At 41.3% G+C, this 23200-nt stretch overlaps 1 protein-coding gene and 1 long non-coding RNA gene across 6 annotated transcripts in view; one reads left to right on the plus strand and one right to left on the minus strand.

Annotated features, from left to right (window-relative positions):
- Nucleotides 1–3583: 3583 nt before the first annotated feature.
- LOC136753265 (uncharacterized) lies at nucleotides 3584–13105 on the minus strand. The gene is made up of 3 exons (XR_010817412.1): nucleotides 13030–13105; nucleotides 8814–8896; nucleotides 3584–4125 (listed from the first exon to the last, which is right to left on the minus strand). It is a non-coding gene; the product is annotated as an uncharacterized LOC136753265 (long non-coding RNA).
- Nucleotides 13106–13198: 93 nt separating this feature from the next.
- Nucleotides 13199–23200, plus strand: part of LOC136753241 (cell surface glycoprotein MUC18) — a 43300-nt gene continuing 33298 nt past the window's right edge. For 4 of the 5 annotated variants that reach the window (XM_066709205.1, XM_066709189.1, XM_066709198.1 and 1 more), the window contains exon 1: nucleotides 13199–13342. In XM_066709205.1, coding sequence (XP_066565302.1) covers nucleotides 13291–13342 — 52 coding nt within the window. In that variant the 5' untranslated portion in view covers nucleotides 13199–13290. Of the gene's footprint in view, nucleotides 13343–13427; nucleotides 13541–23200 lie in introns of those variants that run through there. The other variant, XM_066709222.1, reaches the window with a different exon arrangement.

A 23200-nucleotide genomic window follows, 5' to 3' on the forward strand; every position in this document is an offset into this window, starting at 1 on the left:
ATAGTTTAAATAACCAGTGCACAGTCTGGTCATAACCTATGCTGCTCCCTTACATACCAAACCAGCCTACGGATGTGCAGTTATACATTTACAAAAACCTCAGTAATTCCATAGAAAGCCATTGCTAATGTTATGCTGTTCTAGTATTCCCCGGGGACGTCATTCTTCAGCTGTGAATGTCCCCTTCTCAAGAACAGCTGAGCAATAATTGCTTTACTTTGTTGTTCCATTGCTGCAGGTTGTAAAATTCTGCTGACTCTTCTGGACCTGATGGAGGGACGTTTGATAGCTCAGGCCACAGCAGACATACTGGGTTAACCTCAGAGTCAAATAACGAAACCAACCGATGCATTTGCACATATAAACTTGAACCATAGGAACTTCCAACTTCATTTATTAAAATCAATGAATTAATTTAATTATTATCTGTCTATCTATACACACTACACTTTGCCATCCTTCTCTTCCTAATACCTTGTTTATTCTGAAGAGCCCCATAAATAATTGAAGTCTTTGAAGTCCAGAGAATAAGATATTTATTTAACAAGCTCGGAAGAATCATGTGAATCAGTGACACTTAATTCTTAGCAGAAATTAGTACAGTTTTAAAGGAAAAGCTATGTAGGGTACTGTGACTGTTTATCCAATCAAAAGCTTCAAAAGGTGCAAGTTCTGCAAAGTTTGTAGGCTGTACTTCCGGAGGGAGGAGGACATCATGGAAGCAGGTGTCTTCCTGTTACGGCATACAAACTGCCAAATCTCACAGTTTTCTTTAACATTGGAAAATTAGGTAACATCTTCAGCTTTGAGAGAAGAACAGAGAACCACAAACGGACATCCATGGGTTGTTCTCTTATCATAGAAACACAGAAGTGAGCGGATAGATGAACTTGTATCCTTAACAACCGCCTTGTTGGCTTTTTGCTATCTTGATGAATCCGATTTGCTAGGTCTGTATAGATGCTATTATTTCTATTATTTCTAATAAAACATTATACCAGTTTTTCAGTTCCAAAACTAAAATCAGGCTCGTAAGACTTCTCATGAACAATTATGAAACTCAGAATTAACCATAACAGGAATGTACTCCCTGTACAAATTCTTCATGGGTGGTTCTGTATATTTCTTCATAACTTCCTCTGATTCCACTTTCACAGACTTTTTTCGGGCTTCTGGAATTCCTCAACATTCAACACTTGCTAGCTTAAGATCATTATCAGAAGCAAGAACCTGATGTCAAAGATTATCATATTAACCAACTTGGATTTTTTTTTCTATGTATGAGCTTAATTTCCTTGACTGTGGGAGGATGTTTTTTTCCGCTCAATGTAATACACCATGGTGAGGCAGAAAGCGATTTTTTTTCAGAAAATGTCCTGCACAGGAGAAAGAAATCAATAATCCAACCACGAGCAAAACAAGAGAACAATGCAATGTTCTTGTTCACTGTGGTACTGTTAAAACTGTTTGACTGTATACTTGCCCTTGTCAGTTTTTGTCTGTCGAATTTAGAGGACATCAAGGCGTGGCATAATGAGGGAGTATCATAAAAACAAATGTTTTTTCCACTAAATGAAGATTGAGCACAGCCATATTTGATGATGTTTTGTTATATTGCTTTTACAGTTACCACCTGGGCACCCCTGTCATCTCGTCAGGGGTGCTATTGTGTCTCACAATCTACCCCCACCCCCACCCCCACCACCCCTCCATCTAAGAAGACATTAATGTGTCTGAGGTATTCATGATGATTAATTAGTTAATTATGGAACTGCTGGGAATCGCTATGGAAACAGCTGCTCCCAGATCTCGATGTTCCTCTTGGAGTCCCCTCTCAGCACAATCCCCGTCATTGTGACGGAGCGACGCAGGAATGGACACCCTCCCACACACACACACACACACACACACACACACGCATACATCCCCCTCTAACCTCCACGGCACACTGTAGACAATAGCCCCCACTCATAGAAGCTGCCGGCCATTGCATAATGGACTCTAAGGACAAGCCTGGAAAGAGCATCATTCTTCCTAACTCACTCAAACCTTCACATTGAATGTGCACTGGGGCTGCATTGACTGGAACTGACAAAGCTGCCACGTGTAGAGGCTGAAATGTTGAACTTTTCAACCCTATGTCTGGTACACTTATTATTATTATTATTATTATTATTAGTAGTAGTAGTAGTAGTAGTAGTAGTAGTAGTAGTAGTAGTAGTAGTAGTAGTAGTAGTAGTAGTGGTAGTAGTAGTAGTTGTATTATTTACATTACACTTATGTGTCTCGTGCCCTGTGGATGGGGGCATTGTCATCCTGGAAGAGACCACTCCCATCAGAATAGAAATGTTTCAACATAGGGTAAAGGTGATCACTCAGAATAACTTTGTAATGATTTGCAGGGACCCTTCCCTCTAAGGGGACAAGTGGACCCAAACCATGCCAGGAAAATGCCCCCCACGGCATATATCCCATACTTGTTAGCTCAATCCCTTTATTGTTATCATGGACGTGGATATTGCCCCCTTCAAATGTTTATAGAAAATAGATTGAGAAGCGGGGGGAGGGGGGGTTGGGGGGACTTAAACCACTTGCTGCTGCCCATCACACGCCTCTCCATCACGCACTCAGCACAAACAATGGGCTCCAATAACTTCACAGGGGAGGCCGATAATTGCTCTCTGCTCATGATCTCAGAGTGTCGTGTTGCAGGATTGTGACTGCAATAACATGGGCTGCTTGGGAAACAAAATAAAAGTAACACTGAGAGGGAGCAAAAAAATAAGTCAAATAATCCAGATGTTTTTTTCTACTCTAAAGTGCAAAGCTGGGTTTGCCTTTTAACACTTCATCTTGTTTGGGTTATGCACCTTAAAAGACAAGGGTAAAGACCTTCAAATGAACAGAAAGAAAAGCAGGAGTGATTCAGTGAGATTGGGTTTGGGTTAACACACTCCTAGATTTTTCCAAGGCAGCTTATCGAGACCTTTCCAGGAAATTAGCTCACACTCCTATCTGTTTACTTCTCTTCTCTCCTTTCTTCCAAAACACAATCAAGTGTTCAGAGAATAGACAGAGAAAGTGTGAATATGATAAGTGATGATATTATGATATCTATTTTCATTCTTAACACTAGGTCTACTAAATAAGCTAAGTGCCTTGGGTTTCTTGTAACTTGTTCTCTTTTAGAACTAAAAATGCATATAAAAGTAAAAGCAGTGTAAAGTATAGATACAGTGTGTGTCACCAAATAATACGTCTTAAGGTTCTTTGCATTCTTATCTGTGAGAGATGACAGAATATACGTAACACACTGACAGGAATGTGTCTGGTTCCAACCTCACTTGTTTGGAATTCCTTCATCAAATTACTTGTGCTTCCGCACGCTCTCTCTCTCTTTCTCTGTCCTTCCTCTCTCTCTAAAAATAAAGGGACCCTCTCCAGGGTGTTCTGGGTCTCTGCATTCCCTGGGAAATGAGAGGCTTAGAGTATAGAAAAGGGATGAGAAGTTTGATGACTAGATTTATTTTTTACTTCCACCAACACACTGATTCCCAGCCTCTGTACAAAACCTCCCATCCCCCAACTCCCCTCCACCCCCATACAGTTGACCCCTCCTCACTTCCTTTACCGTTCTGTTTTGGGTGTATCACATTTCAGGTGAGCAGAAATCGTCTTTGTCCACAAAAACTTAAAAAATCCTCTTATATAAACACGTAAAAACAAAATAAATAACTGCAGCTCAAATTCAATGTTTTTGGTTAAATTGGATCAACAGCAATTTCCGAGTGTGTGTGTCAGTGGAGATGTGGTGAAGCCTTGTTTTTGCCTTTGCACCAGGTGTAACGGCAGGTGATCCACGCAGGAAACAGGTGTGGAATCCCCCCTCAGAAGAAAGGCTAAGAGAAAGAACACAAGAGATTGATTGCAGGGCCTGGGGTCGGAGTCATCAATCTTCAGTGGTGCTTTTAAACTCTCTCACTACAACTTGCTGTGGTTCGCGCTCCAGCTGAAGTGCTGCGGAAGTTGTGAGGTTTCTGACCGTGGCAGTGCGAAGCAATGGACCAGACAGGACCCCCACTCAGCTCCTGTGGCCACTCCATCAACCGCTCTCTGGTCAAGCAGCTGAAAGAGGTCAGGGGATTCATTGAGCATCTTCACCCCAAAGAGCTGCAGGATGTGTGGGCTGCTACTCACCTCCTTGCCACATTTGAAACATTTGCCTCTGGAGCCAGAGGAACCCTATCAATTTATTTTATTTCCACTAAAGTCTCTATATCAGACATGTGTATTGTAGGCAAAGCATAAGAAAGCCTGATCTAAATGTTAATATTGAGCTACAATATATGCATTTACTGTATAGAAAGAGAGAGAAAATAAAAATGTATTTGTGATATATAGCAAACTGCAGCTTTATAAATGGAGAAATACAGCTTTCGGCTGACAGAAAAAAACAGACATGTTCAACTACAAACACAATATCATATTTTGGCCCAGTATTTGCTAAGAGGGAAATGAACACTTTTGGTCCGTCAGTGGCCCTGAATCCTGTGACTCAGTCCAGCGCCGGTGTGTTCTGTAACTATGAGGGAATGAGAAGAGCCCCAGCCAATCACACTACCACCCCATCCTGGCTGCTACCACAGTGCACAGTGCCAGTACACATCCGCTCACTACGGCACACTCGCTCTCTCTCACCACAACCACAGAAACATGGGCTGTAACCGAAGCTTCTGATCTACTGCTCTTTGAAACTAAAACACCACCACCAAAACACAGAATATCCAGGGAAATGTCACCAACCAGTGATTTTGTTTTAATTTAGTTCTCATTGATGGGGGTTTAGAGTTTTGTCAAAACTCTAAGAACACCCCGCTGCAGGTAAGGCATTATATGCAATCCACAGCTTGTTCTCAGTTAGGAGGCAGCATACAGAACAGAAAGTCTCTTCAACAAGGCATCTGAGAGGCATCTGCCTTGGAAAAGCAATAATCTTGCTGATTAATCTATTTTGTGATACTGCCAAAAAACACCCAGTGCTGTGGTGTACCAGATATGCTGTAGTTCAGTCTAGCTGTAGGCAACAACAACACCAAAAAAAACCCACAGAGGACACGGTGTGGAAAAACACATGATTATGTCCTGTCCCTTTTTTATTTTATCTTATCTTATTTTACTTTATTAACATTTATTATTTATTATGCTGCAAAGACTGTGTCTGTCAGACAGCACACTAAGGAGCTAAAGATAAAATGAAAAATAAAAATATTTCTAATCTAAATCTTTCACTTCTCAGGGAAGTGCAGCCATCAACTTCCTCCAGACAAACAGAAATCTATTAGATGGAAATTGTGTTTCGTTGTGTGGATCATTTGCTGCCTGCTAAATACATTTCCTATTTTCATGGCTTACACGGGGACTAGACAAATATCAATGTTGTTTTTGTCTCAGCTATGAAAAAATTGCTAATACTCTGTGGCCAGGAAAGTTTCCTGTCTTTCAGAAATTGTCCCTGAACTGTAGGACCTTTTGGCTCCAGAAGTGTTATAGATTAAGTTCTTTGAGAGGCTTATTTGGCCTAAAGAAGATAGCGCACACATATATACATTCTTCAAGGCTAAAAAGGGAGGAGAAGGGAAATGAAATGCTGTGTAATCTTTACAAGAGGTGTCAGCTTGGTCTTGTTTGGGTTATTCATTTTGGACAGAATTTTTTTAACACACTGATTAATTGTGCCTCTTGTAGCACAAGAGGACTATCTGACTTCAGGTTATGTGCAGCTCTTCTTATTTCCTCATTGATTACCTGCACCTACATCGGATTGGTTCTACCCAACTGTCTGCAATCCCAAAAAACCAAAACAAGTAACTTCTAGTCCGTCCAATAACTCTGTCGACAGAGGTCTGATATACATTAAGATCCCGTATCACATTACCCCTGAAAATGACTTTAGTGACTGTTTAGTCTAGTTTCCTGTTACTGCTAGCTCCCTGGATGTCAGAGGACAGAATCCGTTTGCTCAGTTTTAGCTCTGTATGTCAAGTGTGTTCCACTGTATATCCCTGCCTTACAGACTCATCTCCACTATTCATTATTGCATTTGTTTAGCTCTTTGTAATTTACTTTCTTGTGCATTGCCTACACTGACGACGCATGAACAGAGCTTTTGCTGCAGTTTTTTTTTTTTTATTAGGTTATGTGCGGAATGCCTGGGGGCATGCTTTCATGTATAAGGTGCACAATATAAATATAACATAAGTGATACAGTATCTCCACAGCCTTCTGGATTCAAGGTCCCCAAGAGACGTGTTAATGTTCTTCACATGTTCCCTCAGAGCAGGATGAATAAACCAGCAAACACATTTTGGGCAACAGTAAGACTGAAGTTTAGTAAAGTCATAGGTGAAAGCCAAGCACATTTGTTTTGTCTCCTATAGTGATTACATACAGTTAGGTCCATAAATATATGGACAGTGACACTATTGTCATGGCTCTGTACACCACCACAATGGATTTGAAAGGCAACAAAATAAGTGCTTGAAGTGTAGACTTTCAGCTTTAATTTGAGGGTAGTTACATCCAAATTTGGTGAACGGTGTAGGAATTACGCCTGTTTGTATAAGTGGTCCCCCCAATTTTAGGGGCTCAAAAGTAATTGGACAAACTAACATAATCATTAATTAAATTGAAGGTATAAATACTTGGTTGCAAATCCTTTGCAGTCAATGACTGCCTGAACCCATAGACATCACCAGATGCTGGGTTTCTTCCCTGGTGATGCTGTACCAGTCCTGTACTGTAGCTGTCTTTAGTTCCTGCTTGTTTGGGGCAAGGCTTGTGGCATTTTGCCTTCAGCAAGTGAAATGCAGGCTCAATTGGATTCAGGTCAGGTGATTGACTTGGCCATTGCAGAACATTCCACTTCTTCACCTTAAAAAAGTCTTGGGTTGCTTTCGCAGATGCTTCGGGTCATTGTCCATCTGCACTGTGAAGCACCGTCCAATGAGTTTTGAAGCATTTGCCTGAATCTGAGCAGATAATATAGCCCTAAACATGCCATACATGCCCATGCCATAACATGTTTCACAGATGAGGTGGTATGCTTTGGATCATGAGCAGATCCTTCCCTTCTCCATACTCTACTCTTCCTATCATTCTGGTGCAAGTTGATCTTTGTCTCATCTGTCCATAGGATGTTGTTCCAGAACTGTACAGGGTTCTTTAGATGTTTTTTGGCAAACTCTAATCTGGTCTTCCTGTTTTTGGGTCTTACTAATGGTTTACATAATTTACAAGTAACTACCCTCAAATTTTGAGGTTACATGCAGGTAACAAAAATATCCACTATAATTACACTATGGGAGGAATATAACTAGATTAAATAACGCATGAGAAAGTCCTAGGAGTCTACGTGGACTCCTCACTTTCTCCATCCAAACAATGTGGGGAAGCAATAAAAAAGGCAAACACAATGTTAGGGTATATTGTCAAAAGTGTAGAATTGAGAACAAGGGCAGTAATGTTCAGACTGTACAATGCACTAGTTAGAGCTCATCTGGATACTGTGGACAGTTCTGGGCTCCACACTTCAAGAAAGATATCGCTGCTCTAGAGGCAGTTCAGAGGAGAGCAACCAGACTTATTCCAGGTCTGAAGGGAATGTCCTACTGAGAGACTGAGGAACTGAACCTTTTCACCCTGGAACAGAGGAGACTACGTGGGGACTTGATTAAAGTCTTCAAAATCATGAAAGGCATCGACCACATCAAACCAGAGGAGCTTTTGGAAATTGGGATTCAAGTCATTCAAGACGGAAAACAGGAGACACTTCTTCATACAGAGAGTCGTCACAATCTGGAACAAACTCCCCAGCGATGTGGTTGAAGCTGAAAATTTGGGAACATTTAAAAATAGACTAGATAGGATCCTTGGATCAATTAGTTATTAATGGACATCAAACAAGCACGATGGGTCGAATCGCCTCCTCTCGTTTGTAAACTTTCTTAAGTTCTTATGTTCTTATGTAAATTAAAGATGAAAGTCTAAACTTAAAGCACATCTTGATTGTTTCCTTTCAAATCCATTGTGGGGGCATACAGAGCCAAAATTATGACAATTGTGTCACTGTCCAAATATTTATGAACCTAACTGTATGTGCCCCCCTTTTCTTTGCAGTTAAAGTTAGGATCAATTGATCTTGGATGAATAGAAAGGAACCTCAGTAACCCACAATAACCTTCTTAATCATACGTTATGGCACCAGCCAATATTACTACACCAAGTGTATACTGTATTTGTTGAAGTTGTAAACTAACATTTTCCAGTTTTTGTGTTTTTCTTTCTTTCTTTCATTATTGTTACAGCATCCCTCAGCGATTTTTTCACCCTTTGTGAACGGCTACGTGCTGGAGCCACTGCACAGGGCCAATGCAGGTTTTCTTTGATGGCTGTGCCGTATGTATTAGTCCATGTGGGGTGTTTTTACCACAGAGTTCGGAAAAGCATTTCTGTCCTCAAAACAAGCCATGGCGTGTGTGGAACGGCACTTCCTGCCTATGATCAAGGGAGCTCTTTCTTCAGATTATTTCAGATCTTGTCTCTTTTGGTTTTAATCAGCAGGTTGTGTGAAGAAGTTTCCTAAATTACCACCGTAAAGATTCAATGTTTGGAAATGAGGGATTAAGTTTGGAAAGATTGAAGATCTGTTGAGACAATATTGAAGGGGAAAAAAAGGGATCTTTGAACAATTAAGTGAGGGCCACCTGTTCACCCTTCATTATGGGGTTACTTTCTACAATTAAAGGCTGTGTCACCTGTGTTCATATTTGTCTCTGACGTTTCTTCGGTTTCTGCAGTCTCTGTCTGACTCTCTAAGCTCATTCACAGACTGCCGGGGCTGTGAACAGATCAAAAACAAACAGCAATCAGAGATGCATCTTAAAAAATATTTAGATGTTCACATATTACTGGATGTCTACTATCTTTTTATTTGAAATGTCTTATTAGGGTAAAGACACCTCCGGATAACTTAATTGGCACATCAGTCTACTTAAAAAGATAAATGCTAGAAGGTATTATTTCAATACACACATACATTGTAAATGAAGTGCTTTGATGTTGCAAACTTTACAAAAATGCTGAACGATTCTATCAGGTCCATACTTAAAAGGGGTAATTAGAAAGAATATGTTTGTAATAGTTCAAAGTTGTTCAAAGTGTCTTTTCGAATTCAGTGAAGCAGCCATTGTCAGATTTTGTTGGGACAAAGAAAGAAAAAAAAAGTTGAAAGTGGTTTTAAATGATGGTCGCTTCAAACACATTCAGTGCATCTCCTTCATTGTAATCAACCATTCTACATAACCTGCCGCACTAATCCAGCACTGACTGTAGAATAAATATGACATCTTCTTTTTGTGTGTATGATTGTCTTAAGTTAAAGTGTAACCATCTGATAAAGGACTGTAATTGTAAAGAGAATTAATTATCTTGGCTTAACAAACAGTGGCTTATTGCATGTGTAATCTGTGTTTATAGTGCTAGAGCCCCCCTGATAAAACAAATGAGAGGTTTACACAGTGCCAGCTGCTCTGTGATAAAGAGAGTAACCTGCAGCTCGCACAGTCTTTCCATAGTCTTCCATAAGACTGGGGGCGCATTCAAAAGCGGACAACTGGACGTGGAAGAAAGGAAAGCAAAGAATACTGCTGCGTGAAGAAGGAAATTAAAGGGATGATATCAGCCTGTGATATTTAACATAGACATTTTTCATGTTGCATTTTGCATGCACAGGGACAAGTTAAAATAAAGGGGATGTGAAGGGATCTGCTCCATTTTGTGCTTGGTGTTGCATCAGGCTCGTCATTTTAATAAAACAGGAGTTTCTCTATACACACACATTAATAGTTATGAAAAATGTTAACTTATGCTTTGGGAAATCGCTTTGTGTTATGCTGTGTGCTTCTACCAGTGCTAGCATTAGCAGACGATTTGTTTCTGTGCTAAATGTGTTTGGACTATAGATTCTTGCTGTCCGATCTCCTATGTCAGCAGCCTCGATGTTTGCTTGCCCCTGACAGAACAGACATGCACAGCAGATGGGGTGAAGGAGCACAGTTTGCTTACAGCCTGCTTCACTGAGAGATGGACAGATGGATACTGTAGAAAAAGAGCGAGAGAGAAGGGTAGGGTGGACACTTAAGCAATAGAAGTGAAGACTTCTAAAACAAAATAACTGAATTGATCTGACTGGGCTGAATTGACAGGTTTGCTTTATTTTTTTATAATCAAAGGGTCAAGTCAAAATTCCTCAGTGGTCAGATTTCTATCCAAACAACAAAGGATTTCCATGTTGAGACTGAAGAGTGAAGAACAGGGAACCTAATTATCTCATCTATCATAATAATTTGAATACAGTGTTTGTCTGTATTGTTATTTAACACTAATATTTGAGTGATGGCTTAATATTACTTTTTTCTTTGCAGCACCATACCAGAAAGCCTTACATATTAATTCAGTGAAATGTAAGTAGCCTGACTTTGGTGGGAGAACACAGATCTTAGATATAAAGAGGAAAAAATATATATATATATTTTTATGTCAAGCTCCAGAAGAGAAGATGATCAAACATTTGATCTTATTCAATCCATGATAGCTGCAGGAAAAACAAAAATCAGGAAACAGAACATGGAGATTATTTTGATTTATCTGAATCAGGACCACTTCAACACACTTCCAATGCTTGTAAATTAGGAGTATTAACACTGTGGAGGCACTGTACACAGACTGCGAACGCCTCGATTATACACACAGTGTAATGTACACATCCATCATATTCCTCCAATATGGGTGAAGAAACATGTAGTGAATTCCCTGCCGAGATAATAATAATCTCATATTGACGTTTCTGTGTACACTGCACATGTTCTGCTCTCTTGGGCAGATTCTGTCCGTTTAAATGGTCAGCTGGGTTATTATTGAATCATCCGATGTGCGTATTCTGCTTTATTAGTTTGTGTGCCTCTGTGCTACAATGTAATCACTTTAGCTTTGCACTCTTCCTGCGGACCAAAGCAATCTAATAAGGAACCGATTTACTCCTGGCCTGCCTTTCATCTGGGGCCGGCAAGGTGAAAAGTACTGAGAGTGGGTGTGCCTTACACAATTGAGAGGCTCCTACATATTGTGTGCTACCCAAGTATTGAAAGAATACTTAACAGGCCCGTATGACATGTTCTGAACTCATAACTGTATAAAATGTATATCATTAATAATGCAAAGATGCTCTATTGTAGAATGGAAACATAATAAGTATTATTATTATTATTATTATTATTATTATTATGACTATTCTTTAGGAACAAACACTTGAAATAAACAATCACGCCGTTTAATGCAGGGATCATTATTGCCTAGCACTTGTGTTCCTGTTTTTGTAGTTATTAATAGGTGTTGTGAATAATGGAAATTGCAGATACCAGGAACAGGCACGATCAGTCTGCAGGTCCCCTGTGGTGAGTGAGGGAGACATGTGCAGAGGATTTTAGAGACAGCAGCCCCTGATGACTGGACAGGACTGGTGGAAGTACTACTTCTACTGCTGCTATTACTAAACAATAAATAAATGACAACCACCCCCCACTGCACCTGATAAATTGTGTGATATTTTGTGTCTAAACATTTTCCTTTCCCAGGGTGCTTCTTCGGCCATTTAACAATCTGTAATATCAGGCAACAGGTCAACTGAAGGAAAGACCATCAGACAGCTGTACTTTGAGACTCTCATCAGGCAGAGTTAAAGTGGCCACAGCTGCTAGCCAAGGTGACAGGAGAGTGATGACAACAGCACCAGTTGTTAATGCCCTTGGCCAGGCTCAGGGGTCTCACAGGGCATCCTTCCCAGGCTGTGTGTTTTATGAGCCCGCTTGCTCTACGCCAGGTCAACACTTCACACAGAACTAGAAAAACTTCACTTTAACAGCTGCAACTCATAAGCTACTTTCACAGAAGCCTGGAAGACTTTCCCTGGGGAGACCTTGACAAAATACTTCAATAAAAAATTCACTACACTAACAGAGAACAGATATTGGCATGCATCCACATGCATGATTATTATTATTATTATTATTATTATTATTATTATTATTATTATACGTTGTTTTCCAATCGTGACATATTGTATGAGTTCTATTCTGTTCTTTTTCTTCTTCATGTCTGTACCAGGTGTAAATCTATGTGGTTGGAACAATAAAAGCAAGGCAGTAAAATAGTCTATTTCCATGCTTTGTAGGAGTTGGAAACTAGAAAACCCCGAACACCTGCTCACAGGGAGTAGGGGGCGTTTTGGTTTACGGACCGTTTTATTATTATGGTCGACGCAAAAGCAGGTAAAACCTGATTATTAACGGAAACAACGCCTCTTACCGTTAACAGTTAAAAAAAAAAAAGCGACGTGGGCTCCAAATTACGGAAGCGTATTGCAGCCACACGAAAGAAAAAAAAAATACAGGTTTACCACAGGAAAAAACCAAAACAAAAACATGCAAGTTTTTTTTTATTTTTTGTTCCGTACCAACTGCCATTTAAATTTAAAACTTTTTTTTTTTTTTTCCTGAATGAAACACAGATAACATGCTTTCTACGAGGTCAATAGTTCTCAGTGCCATCAATCCCATAACAGACATAGTGCGTTACTGGCCGCTTCTCGGGTCACTTAGGACAAACCGCACATCTGCTCCTGAATTTGAAACGCATGTCTTCCAAGCTCTGCAGCTCCTTTGCAACATTTCCATAGACGATACATAGTGTTATCATCGCTGTAGTAGCGGCTCTAACTGACCGGCCAATTTGAACAAGCTGGCAATTTCCACTTCTTCAAAGTTACCCAGGTACTGCCCATTGAGCCTTCCTAGACAATATCATGTAAATGTGTTGTAATTATTGTATTAGGTGTTCATATTGACCAGACGTTTCGCCGTGTGTAAAGCTGCAGTTACTGCGCCTGTCCATTGCTCGCCACATTATAGCGCTCACCTGCCACACTGGAGCTCAACCGGACAAACCAGCTCCTTCACACGCACAGCCCGCTTCCCCGCTGCGGACAGTACAGCACAGACCCTGCATATGCATAGACTCCCCCTCTCTCTCTCTCTCTCTCTCTCTCTCTCTCTCTCTCTCTCTCTCTCTCTCTCTCTCTCTCTCTCTCTCTCACACACACACACACACACACACAAGCTCACTCTCCACAAGAAATCTCCACATTTCATTCCCGGGACAGGATAAGGGACGAGAAACATGGCTCTGCTGAAGACCGCTTTTATTTTCGCAGTTCTTGTGACTTCCCAAGGTAGGCAAGATCAAGAGTAACGGCATCAACGCTTCTAAGCATTGCGCAGTATTATACCAAAATGTTTCATTTGCAGTGAGAAAGAAACAACTTTACAGAACACTTTCTGACCACTGGCTACAGTAATAGTTTTGCATCTGGATGCACTGGATGGTGAGCTTGCATCTCACACGCTTCTGCCAGGATGATGCTTTAGCCGTATGTAGGATTTCATTACTTATTTAAAAATACATATTTTTTAAGACTGTTCAGTTTGATCTGTTGTATAGCTACATCTTACAAAAATGTAGCCATAAAGTATTATACCACATACATTGTGAAAAATAGTAGTATGTATTCAATGGAGAAACATGTAAACGGAGAAATTCAATGTTTTTCAATTGCTGTCATCTTTTTGTATGTGTGTGACTGAGAGATCAAACATCAGAGCAACTGGACACAAAAGAGTTGTATTAATTGAAGGGACATGCGCTTATGCAGTTTTGAGGGAGGCGTATAGCATCCTATGGGCTGTGACGTGTGTTTGTTTGTAAACAAGTTATCCTCCTGTGTGTATTTAAATATTAACAAAATATCAAGTTTGCTTCTCCAAAACATATTTATCAGAAACCGTAACTTTTTAAGGGGGTGCATGTAACGAATGTGATAGGTGTTTTATGAAGAAATCTATAGTACATAGTACCATAGGATTTATACTATTAATATTATACATAATAGTAGCCTACTGAGAAAATACCATGTTTTGCCAAATGTGTGCCTTATAAAAGATAAATAATTATTGCATTTACTTTTTATATAGACTTATTATAGTTATTATATAGACTACAGCATAGTTTAAAACATTTAATATACAGTAAAGATGTCCACACTTGGGTTTGTTGTATTTCCATCATTGTGTCGCAGGACTGTGCTGGGGATAGTGTAAACCGTTGAGCACGCCTTTGGCTAGGGGCGGTTTAATTGGGGAGGGGTGTAGGTGGGGGTGGCGCTGTGGGTGAGGATGTATTGTAAAAGTTTGCGTTGTTCCCACGCGTTTTCTTTGCTGGATACTTCGGTGTCACACAGCCTTTCAGATGAGGATAATGACTGGAACATTTCCTTTGTGTTAAGACAAAGGTGTTTTCATTAATATACAACTATGTTATAAATATATAAGCCTATATATCATATGCATTAAACAAACAAACAAACAAACAGAAACATGACATTTGAAATAATTCAAGTCTGAAATGTTTTGAGTGGCATATTTTGTTAATGGTCTAGTTTTATTGTTCACTTTCTCAGAATTCACCATTTTAATGTCAATATCATTTCCCTTGAGCTTCTGGAATGTGGAATAAAACTACAACTTTATTTTAATATCTCGAGTAACTTATTGTAAAGATATATGTTGAAATAACACGGCTGTTCTAGATAGACTTAACTGCGATTGACTGTTTATGAAATGATTTGCTAATCAGTTTATGAAGAGAACAACAGACTATATCAAGTAAATTGTTTCTCCTGTTTTAATCTTTTTTGAGAAAGCCTTGTAAAATGACAATGCTCCAACTGTTCCAGTCCACATTCGGGCTCGAACAAGATATCTGTAGTCTTTTAAAAGTGTGTGGCTGTACACACCCTGCCCCTCCCCCTTCCCCCTTCCCTCCTTTTCACTGTCCCCCATCTTCCTCTTCCATCATTGTACCCCTCCTCTCTCTCTCTCCATATCTGCCTCCCTCCATGGACCCACACCCCACTGCTTACTCTCTGTCTCTACTTTCTGTTGACCTCAATGTTTGCTCATTCTTCTCTTTTGTCTCTGAGCTCCCTCTCCCCCCCCCACCTCTGTCTCCACTCCTCCCACCTCCTCAGTTTCTCCACTCTTCTCAGCCCTTTCCTTTTCTTGACCTTTCCTTGCATCAGGTCAGCCCCACTCTATCCTCAGCCCTGCAGCCTGTCTCTCTCCCGCCCAGCCTCTCTGTCAGTCGGCAAGTGAGTAACTAAGTTAGGCTATAAGGTTTCCACTGGTTGTAGTGGAGGAACTACCTTTTAAAAGGTTACAGAGTTAGACAATTGGAAATAAATGGGAGATCCAGTGCAGTGTTTCACTGATAAGATTGTGCAAACAACCAGGAGGTCTTTTAAAGATATAGCTTGACTGGAAAGACTATGGTGGAATGTGGTAATTAGGGAAGTGGGGATAAGACGGTTTTGGATTCAGACCAATGTGGATAAACGCAAATGCCAAGCAAAGTAAACAACAAGAAAAAGTGAATGGAGCTTAAGTTAGTCATCAGTGAGATGGTTAGGTAAATACGTTCCCCTTCAGGTTGAGATCTTTGTTTACCTTTTGAAAATACACTATTTCATACCCTTATTTTTATATGTACTGCAGTTGGCTCTCAGAACAGTCACGTATCAGCAGTCTAAGTAATTGTGCCATGCAGTAGCCAACATTGGATGTATACAAATGACAGAAATAATAACCTTGAATAAATCTCAGCACTGAGCAGGAGTTATTACCTGCCCCTGGAAGGAACCCAGACAAGCTCAAGTGAAAACAGATTTCAAAGACAAAGTGCAGTACAGATGTGTCACCTTGAGGACGTGGATTGCCATCTCTTTATCTCCTTGTTTGTGTTTCTGCAAGAGCATTTGGGTCATTCATGCAGCTAAAGACCAACAAGCTTGGGGCTCTTATCAGGAGACTGAGAGACTGTCTGTCTGTCAGTGAGGCACAGCTGAAGTCTTGGGTAGCACTTCAGTGTTCCAGTCACTTGGCATCAGTCAGGCATCAGCTTGTAAGTGAACTATAATAGCTTATAGCGACCATAAAAACTAAATTGTCAACATCTAAATTTTTCCGCCATAATACACCCATGCAATTCCTTGGCGATGTCAACTAATGTTGAGGGTGTAACACTTGGTAGTAAAAAGTATGGTGAAGAGTCAAAGAGATCTCTACCGTGTGAGCCTGGCTGAACCAGAGATGAGATCTGCAGGAATGCGTTGTCTGAAAATTTCACACAAGCAGTGTTGCGTCCGTAATGGCCGAGATGACAAAGGCGTCTTCCACTGTACTTCCTGTCTCAGACAGGGACTTCTGACCTCCATTGAAGACCGCACAATAAAAACTCTGTTCTTTTCGTACAAGGCTCTCTTAAATTAAGCTATCCAGCGATGAAGGAAACTGCATGTTGAACTTCAAATCATCAAAGAAAACCTGGGTTGAGAATGGTAGGGAATTCCAGTAGCTATAATTAAAGTTGAATTTACATTTTGTCTGGCACGCACTGGATGCATGAATACTGCACATAAACAGCAACAGAGATTTAAAAAGCAATGTTGTCTTAACAGATTATTTACAGATTTACAAAAAATGAAAAATTGGTGTCTTGGGAATAAACATAATTGTGAAATCCCTGCGGAAAATCAATTCTTTAGTAATCTGATGATATTGGATTCCTTAATGAGAGGGTTATGAGAAGAAAAAACACCCCACTGACATTACAATGCATTCCCTCACTACATTCTTGACAACTTGCATAACATTCAGTATACTTCACGTATGCCATGGTTAAAAGGCTAGTCCAGTGCTGGGCGTGACAGCAAACCATCTTTATTTAGCAAAAGAATGTTTGGAACGGCTATTGAAACAATTCTCCTGACAGCGGATCTGTTACAAATGCCATAGCCGTCTACCTTTATCAGGGAGGAACGTGGCAGCTAACGAAATGCCGCAGTGAATGCTATCAGGTTTAGCCCCTCTATACAAAATTGCTTTGTCAGCGTTTGTGGTAAAATGCAGTGGGAAATTAAGAGTTAACCTGGTGGACCAATATTAATTACCCAAGACAGTCCACACTGTGAGGGTGTTAAACTCCAACAGGGGGCGGCAATCTTTTTTATTTTATAAATGGCCATAAAAGGTAAAATAATATTAAAAACAGCAAAGGGAGTCAAATGTTCATTTTAATATTCTGTCTTGATTCTCCTTTGTCTGGCAGATGCACTGTGTCTGAGTTGCAGGCTTTTCCAAGCATATGTTGTTTTGTTTTTTTTAACTTAGACAAATACCATTTGTTCTTGTACATAGAAAAAGGAGCATACAAAACAAGATGCATGGGAAATTCCTCCCAGGTGCAGGCTCTCAGTTGACACATGTTTGAGAAGAAAGAGATACGGTTTAAGATGGAGATAAGTAGCGACTGTAAGGGCACTGTGAAAGTCCTTTTGTTAAGAGAACTTGCGGTCATGGCCATAGGCCTGGCCATGTTTCAGTGTTGTCTGAGACTTTGGCATGGGAAGCCAAAACACACATTGTGCTTCAGTTATGCCCAAACCTATAGTTTCATAAGTTGGAACAAAACCTATCCTAAGCCGTTTTTCCATTTAAATAACATTCTCTCAATTCCCTTCTTTTATACATATAAAATAAGGAAATATATAAATAAATTGACTGCTCTCTCGGGGTTACCAGTCCGCGTAGATCCAGACATACTCAAAGCATGCCAAATTGAAGGATTTTGCTTGTCATAGAAAAGTCCAGGCAGCTGTGGGGTGGATATGGGGCACTGCTGTAACTAGTCCATGCTGCGTTTCACCCTTACAGTCACCATCAGCACCTGGATGAATCATAATCATCATACTGATTTTGGTATCGGCTGTTCTGGGAGCAGCTTGTGTTTGTCTGCGATTTGGCAAAGTCAGTAGATTTCTACCAAAAGCCCAGGATTCTTCGGAAACAAAATAAAGCTAAGCCAGGGGACAACAAGATCTGCATTTCTTTGCCCTCACACCCTTACACATAGAAAAATAATATTTGATTTTAATCTACAAGAACAGGGTTGTCTACAACACAACATGGGTAGAGGGTGAACTCTGGCTTTCACCACAAAAGGTGCAGTTAGATTCAAATGAGGATCAAAGAATGCCGACATGCTTCAGGGTTTCAAGCAGCAGCTGAGTGCAGAGAAAAGCAAAATCCATGTTGGCCGGGAAGGCAGGGGCTTGTTGACGGTGCCCCAGAAACTGCCAGCCGGCCCTCCTCCCCTTTAGCCTTCTGCCTCCGAGTCTGATCAAAGTGCTGGAGCTCCCCGTGCTTCCGAGTTAATTAAGACTTTGGCAACAACCAGGGTTTATGAGGCAAGCGTGAGTAATACATCTACATGGTCCCTCTGCTTCTCTGAATAACAAACTGACTGGGCCTAATTTGATGGTGGAGGTGTTATGACTCAGTGATGATGATGGTAATGGGGACGAGAGGTGATGTACGAGTATTGTAAAAAGGCCTGAATCACTATTTTTTTGCAGCAACGTTGAGGTTTTGCACACAAGCGGGCCCGTTACGACATAAAGGAGACGAGCAGTTGCGACTTTGACTTGAAAAGTGAGGAATGCTTATCCGGTGTGTCTCGTGGTCCAATGTAGGACTCTGTCTCCTTGAACAGGAACGCAGCCTAAGATTCCTCCTCTGCAGTGAGTGACTCTCAGTCACAAACACCCCAATAAGATGCAAAACAAAAAGAGAACCTTAATTTGACAATCACAAGAATGTCATGTTGCAAGCATTAAGCTCTTAGATCAAGTCCTTCTTTCCACGGATAAATTCACAGGAATGGGGAATGGGCAGGACTGACTTTGTTACTCTTCCTCTGTTGACATTTGGCGCCGTATGTCTGTCACGTTTGTGCAGGGCCAGTCGCTGACCCCTGGCACTTAGCACTCCTGGCCCTGACATGATCACAGTTGAGCTATTTCAGATGTGATGAAATAAGATGGGAGTCCAGACCATGGAGGTGGACATTTAGTTTGCTGAAGTGGACTTCAAACTGCGAAAGAGACAATAACCAGGCCTGACAGGGGCAGCTTATCATTCCCAAACTCCACTTCAGAGTGGAATGACAGCAGTCTGGTGGTGCTGTCATTTACAAAGAAGTGAATGACATTGGTCTGATTAGCAATCCATTTAGCTAATATACTTTTGGGTTTTGTCTTCTTGCTGAAAGATACCATAGCTACATTATCTGCAGGCTATGATTGGCAGCATGACAATGAACAAACAGTGTAAGGGAAAGAAGAAAATAGGGAGTTGGACGAAAAACTACTCCCCACTTGGTAAGGGATGGATGTCCAGGCATGGACACACACATCCAACCCAGACTTATTAAAATAAAAGAGAGGAGAGAGAGAGAAATCTCTGTGGATTTGTGCAGTTATTCAGTTATTTATGTACCTTGTAAACTGCCTTTCTCTAACAAGAAATATTTAGGGTGTGTCCTATTTTGCTTTAGGATTCCTTGTCCAATCTTCTAGGAGAAATTTGTTTATCGTAAATAAAGTTAGTGGAGGGGGGTTTAAAGATTTTTTTCTGGCAGGTATACTGTAGTCACAACTCGCCATCAGAATCAAAATAAATAGAAACAAACATTACTGAAAGATCACCCCGGTTCATATTCAGGATGATTTTGCAGTTTTCCAATGGTCTTCTGAAGCTTAAGCTGTGGATTTACTACAGTAGCTCAGCAGAAAATAATAAACTGAGATACTGTCACTAAAATCAGCGAGACACTGGAAAAACATCACCAGAATAATCCCAATGAATCTTTTATTTTTTCTTAATGCTCTAAAGTGTAAATTCAGTAAAGCATATGTGAGTTTGCATACAGCCGTCCATTACCTAAATCGATAATGAAAAGCTGCGAGTGGCGAGTGGGGCTGAATTGGAGGGTTTTGCCGAGATGTACAGTACTTAATGCTGTTCTGGAAGAGAGCCGGCAGTGTAGAGCTCATTATCTCACCCTCTTAGGAGCGCCTCCGAACCTGTAGCATCCTGTAGCAGGAAGACTGTTGTATCTGCTCCCCATCCTTCTCGTGCCATTTTCCAGTAAATGTTGTCAGCTGTGTGGGAGAAACTCAATATTTGAATCAAAATGGGCTGTTTTCTTATGCTTTTAGATCGTAATCGCACAGACAAAAAGGTTTGCAGATGCCGTACCCAGGATCGGGCAGTTTGTCCTCTGGAGGGGTGGAGTGCCTTTCTTGGGATATCTGCCAGAACAGATTAGGCACACCGGTAGCATTGGAAATTGGTTCAAATCTAGAGAGATACGTTTCTCTTTTTTAGTGTGAGGATGCTTCCACAGCCATTTGAAAACACGTTTGATCTGTTGTGTAGGAGGCTCTCACTAATAAAGCTTTGCAAACAGGAATGCACGCTGTTTCAGTGGTAAACAATGTACCATCAGCACCCTGCTGTCACCCTACTCCGGTGTCTGCAGATGTAAGGAAGACCTATCTAGAGCTTCCATCTGGGTGACACATGGTCATATTTTATCAGGGCTAAAGCCTGGCACGTCTCCCAGCGAGGGGAAGCCTTCAGATGCTCTCGTTTTCTCCAAACTCTTGTGAGCCAAATCCCTGCCCCCGAACTGTGTGTCCTTCATCCATTGTTCAACAAACAGCTGTACACACCTGGCACCGTCGCCCTCCCCAGCAGCCACGGGGAGCTCAGGTTACCGAAACCTTACACCACAATCCCCTCTCCCCATACCCCCGAACCCTTCCTCCCACCTCTCTCCCAGGCACCCCCCACCAGTGAAAACCTCGTCTTCTGCTCTCTGATAGAAACGCTGTCTGGGGAGCTGTGCTGATGTCTTCTGGCGCCCTGCAGCGATTGGAAATGAAGTAAACATGAATTATTATGGTATTAATAATACAAGGAGCAAATCAATTGGCATGCAGCAGTCATTGCCAGAGCAAGGGAAAGGGCTCCCTTCAACCTGGGCTTTTCTAGGGATTCGAGGTTGCTGGGGGGTTCCAGGTTGGGGGGCAGATCAGTAAACAGTGAGCCGGGTTTCATTAGGGGTGGAAAAAGGGAATTACATTTTAGCACTAAAAATACTTGATTCTTTACAATCTAAGGCTGTGCTCCTTTTGTTTCTAATTAAATTTAATTAGTTTTTTCCCTTGCTATAACAGACTGCAGCAACCAAATAAATGAGACCCAGTCTTTTCTGCAAGCTGTGCCTGTCTCCCCCCCATCCAGCCTCCCAATTCTTACACCTGTGCTTTTCAGTGAAGTGAAGCCTGATGCCAGATTTTGAAGAGGTCTGTAGTATATCTCTGTATCAGTCACAGCAGGCAGTGTAAATTATTAGTATTTTTATGTTCCACAGGCTTAAAACAATATATTGTACTTAATTAAGTTGACTATGAAATCAGGTTTATTGTGCATTCAGGTCTCAAAATATCTGAATGTGAACAGGGCTTTATTTTGGAGCCTGACCAGTAACAGGCCCTCCCTGAAGCAGAGAAGTGGTCTGTGTCTGTGTGGTAAAAAAAAGTGTGGCTCTCTTGGGAAATCTTTCCCTTGTGTGCAGAGAGTTTATAAGCAAGTATTTCAGTCATTTATCTTTGCGGAGATGGCTGCCAGCTCCCACAGTGAAGTTCTCCTTCTGGGACACAGTGCCAAAGGGCAACCTCAGTGTGGATGATGGGCATATTAATGAAACCGCAAGCAGTGCACAGACTCGCATCAGTGGCACGGCGCTCAACCCACCAATACCAGCCCACGCCTCACACACTGCAAGTGCTTGGCAGTGGGAGACAACAAGCCTTGTGTGTGTTAGTTTTCTGTGCGACAGACAGCTGTATGACATGTATTGCTATTCCTTTGCATTTTTTTGTTTTGTTTTGTAAAAGGAGTGTCCTGCAGGAAGTCACTGTTGTTTGTGTTGTGTTGTGGTTAGAAAGCATATTTTTTTAATCAACAAATTGAACACATAACAGCAGATGTACCAAGAAAGTCTAGGTATAGGGCAAATATGTCGCAATGTATAGAACCAGGGGGTTACAGGCTTGTGCACACAACAATCCCTATTAGACCTGGAGTAGTACAAGTCACCATCAATGATTGCAACACTCGCTGTGATCTGCACAGCAACGTCAGGGGTTAACAGCTGGAGACTTTAAGTGTAGAAAAGTGAAGCAGAAAGTATTTTGTGAGAGAAGACTTAGGCTGCCAAGAATAGCAGTGCTGTGGATAATCCTGTGCTGACGCAAGAAGCAGAACCAGGAATGTGAGAGCAGGAAGTCCTGCAGGTAGTGACTGCTCCAAGGACAGGGATTCATCTCAAAGGTGTCTACAGGTCCCCAGTCTGAACTCCTCCTCCCCCACTGACTCCGAGTGCTGTCTCTCTTCAATGCGGCTGGCTCCAGGGTAGTCTACAGCACTGATTCGATTCTGTCACGGTGTACATACCAAAAGAGATCTCATAAATTAAAATACTGTTGTATTTCCAAAAGTAGTCTGTGGGAAACTTAAAATTATCGAAGTCAAGAAACTCACAAACACGGCCATGGAAGGCTATCGTTGTCATGCATGTCACAGAGACAGAAGTGAGTCTCTTTGTAAAGCTGTTGTACTCGCATAACTCTACATCTGCTCTTTCTCTGTTTGAGAAATAAAAACCCACTATTCTTATTTTCCCATCTTCGGAGGCCTGGCTTGACCTGGCCCAGGATGATAGGCCTTCTAGTCTGAGTTCAGGCCTCAGTGTGTATTAGTCCACTTCACTAAACCAACACTCGCTCTCCCAACCTCTCTCGCTGGAGTGCCAGGGCTGAATGGCAGGGCTTGTTCAGGTCGGCTCCAAGGTGAGCGGAGAGCCGTCACAGGAAGTGCTCACAGCCCTGGCAGCTGGCCCGGTGCCCGGCTCGAGCCTGTGCCTTGTTCCCTCTTACTTGATTGCAAACCTGTATTTCAGCAGCTCTAGATCCTAAACCTTAAAACAATCCTGATGATCACGATACAATCTTATGGACATGGACAAGATAAACACTGCTGAGGTATTCCATATATATATACGTAACTGT

Source organism: Amia ocellicauda, chromosome 1 (assembly GCF_036373705.1).
Source record: "Amia ocellicauda isolate fAmiCal2 chromosome 1, fAmiCal2.hap1, whole genome shotgun sequence".
NCBI lineage: Eukaryota > Metazoa > Chordata > Actinopteri > Amiiformes > Amiidae > Amia > Amia ocellicauda.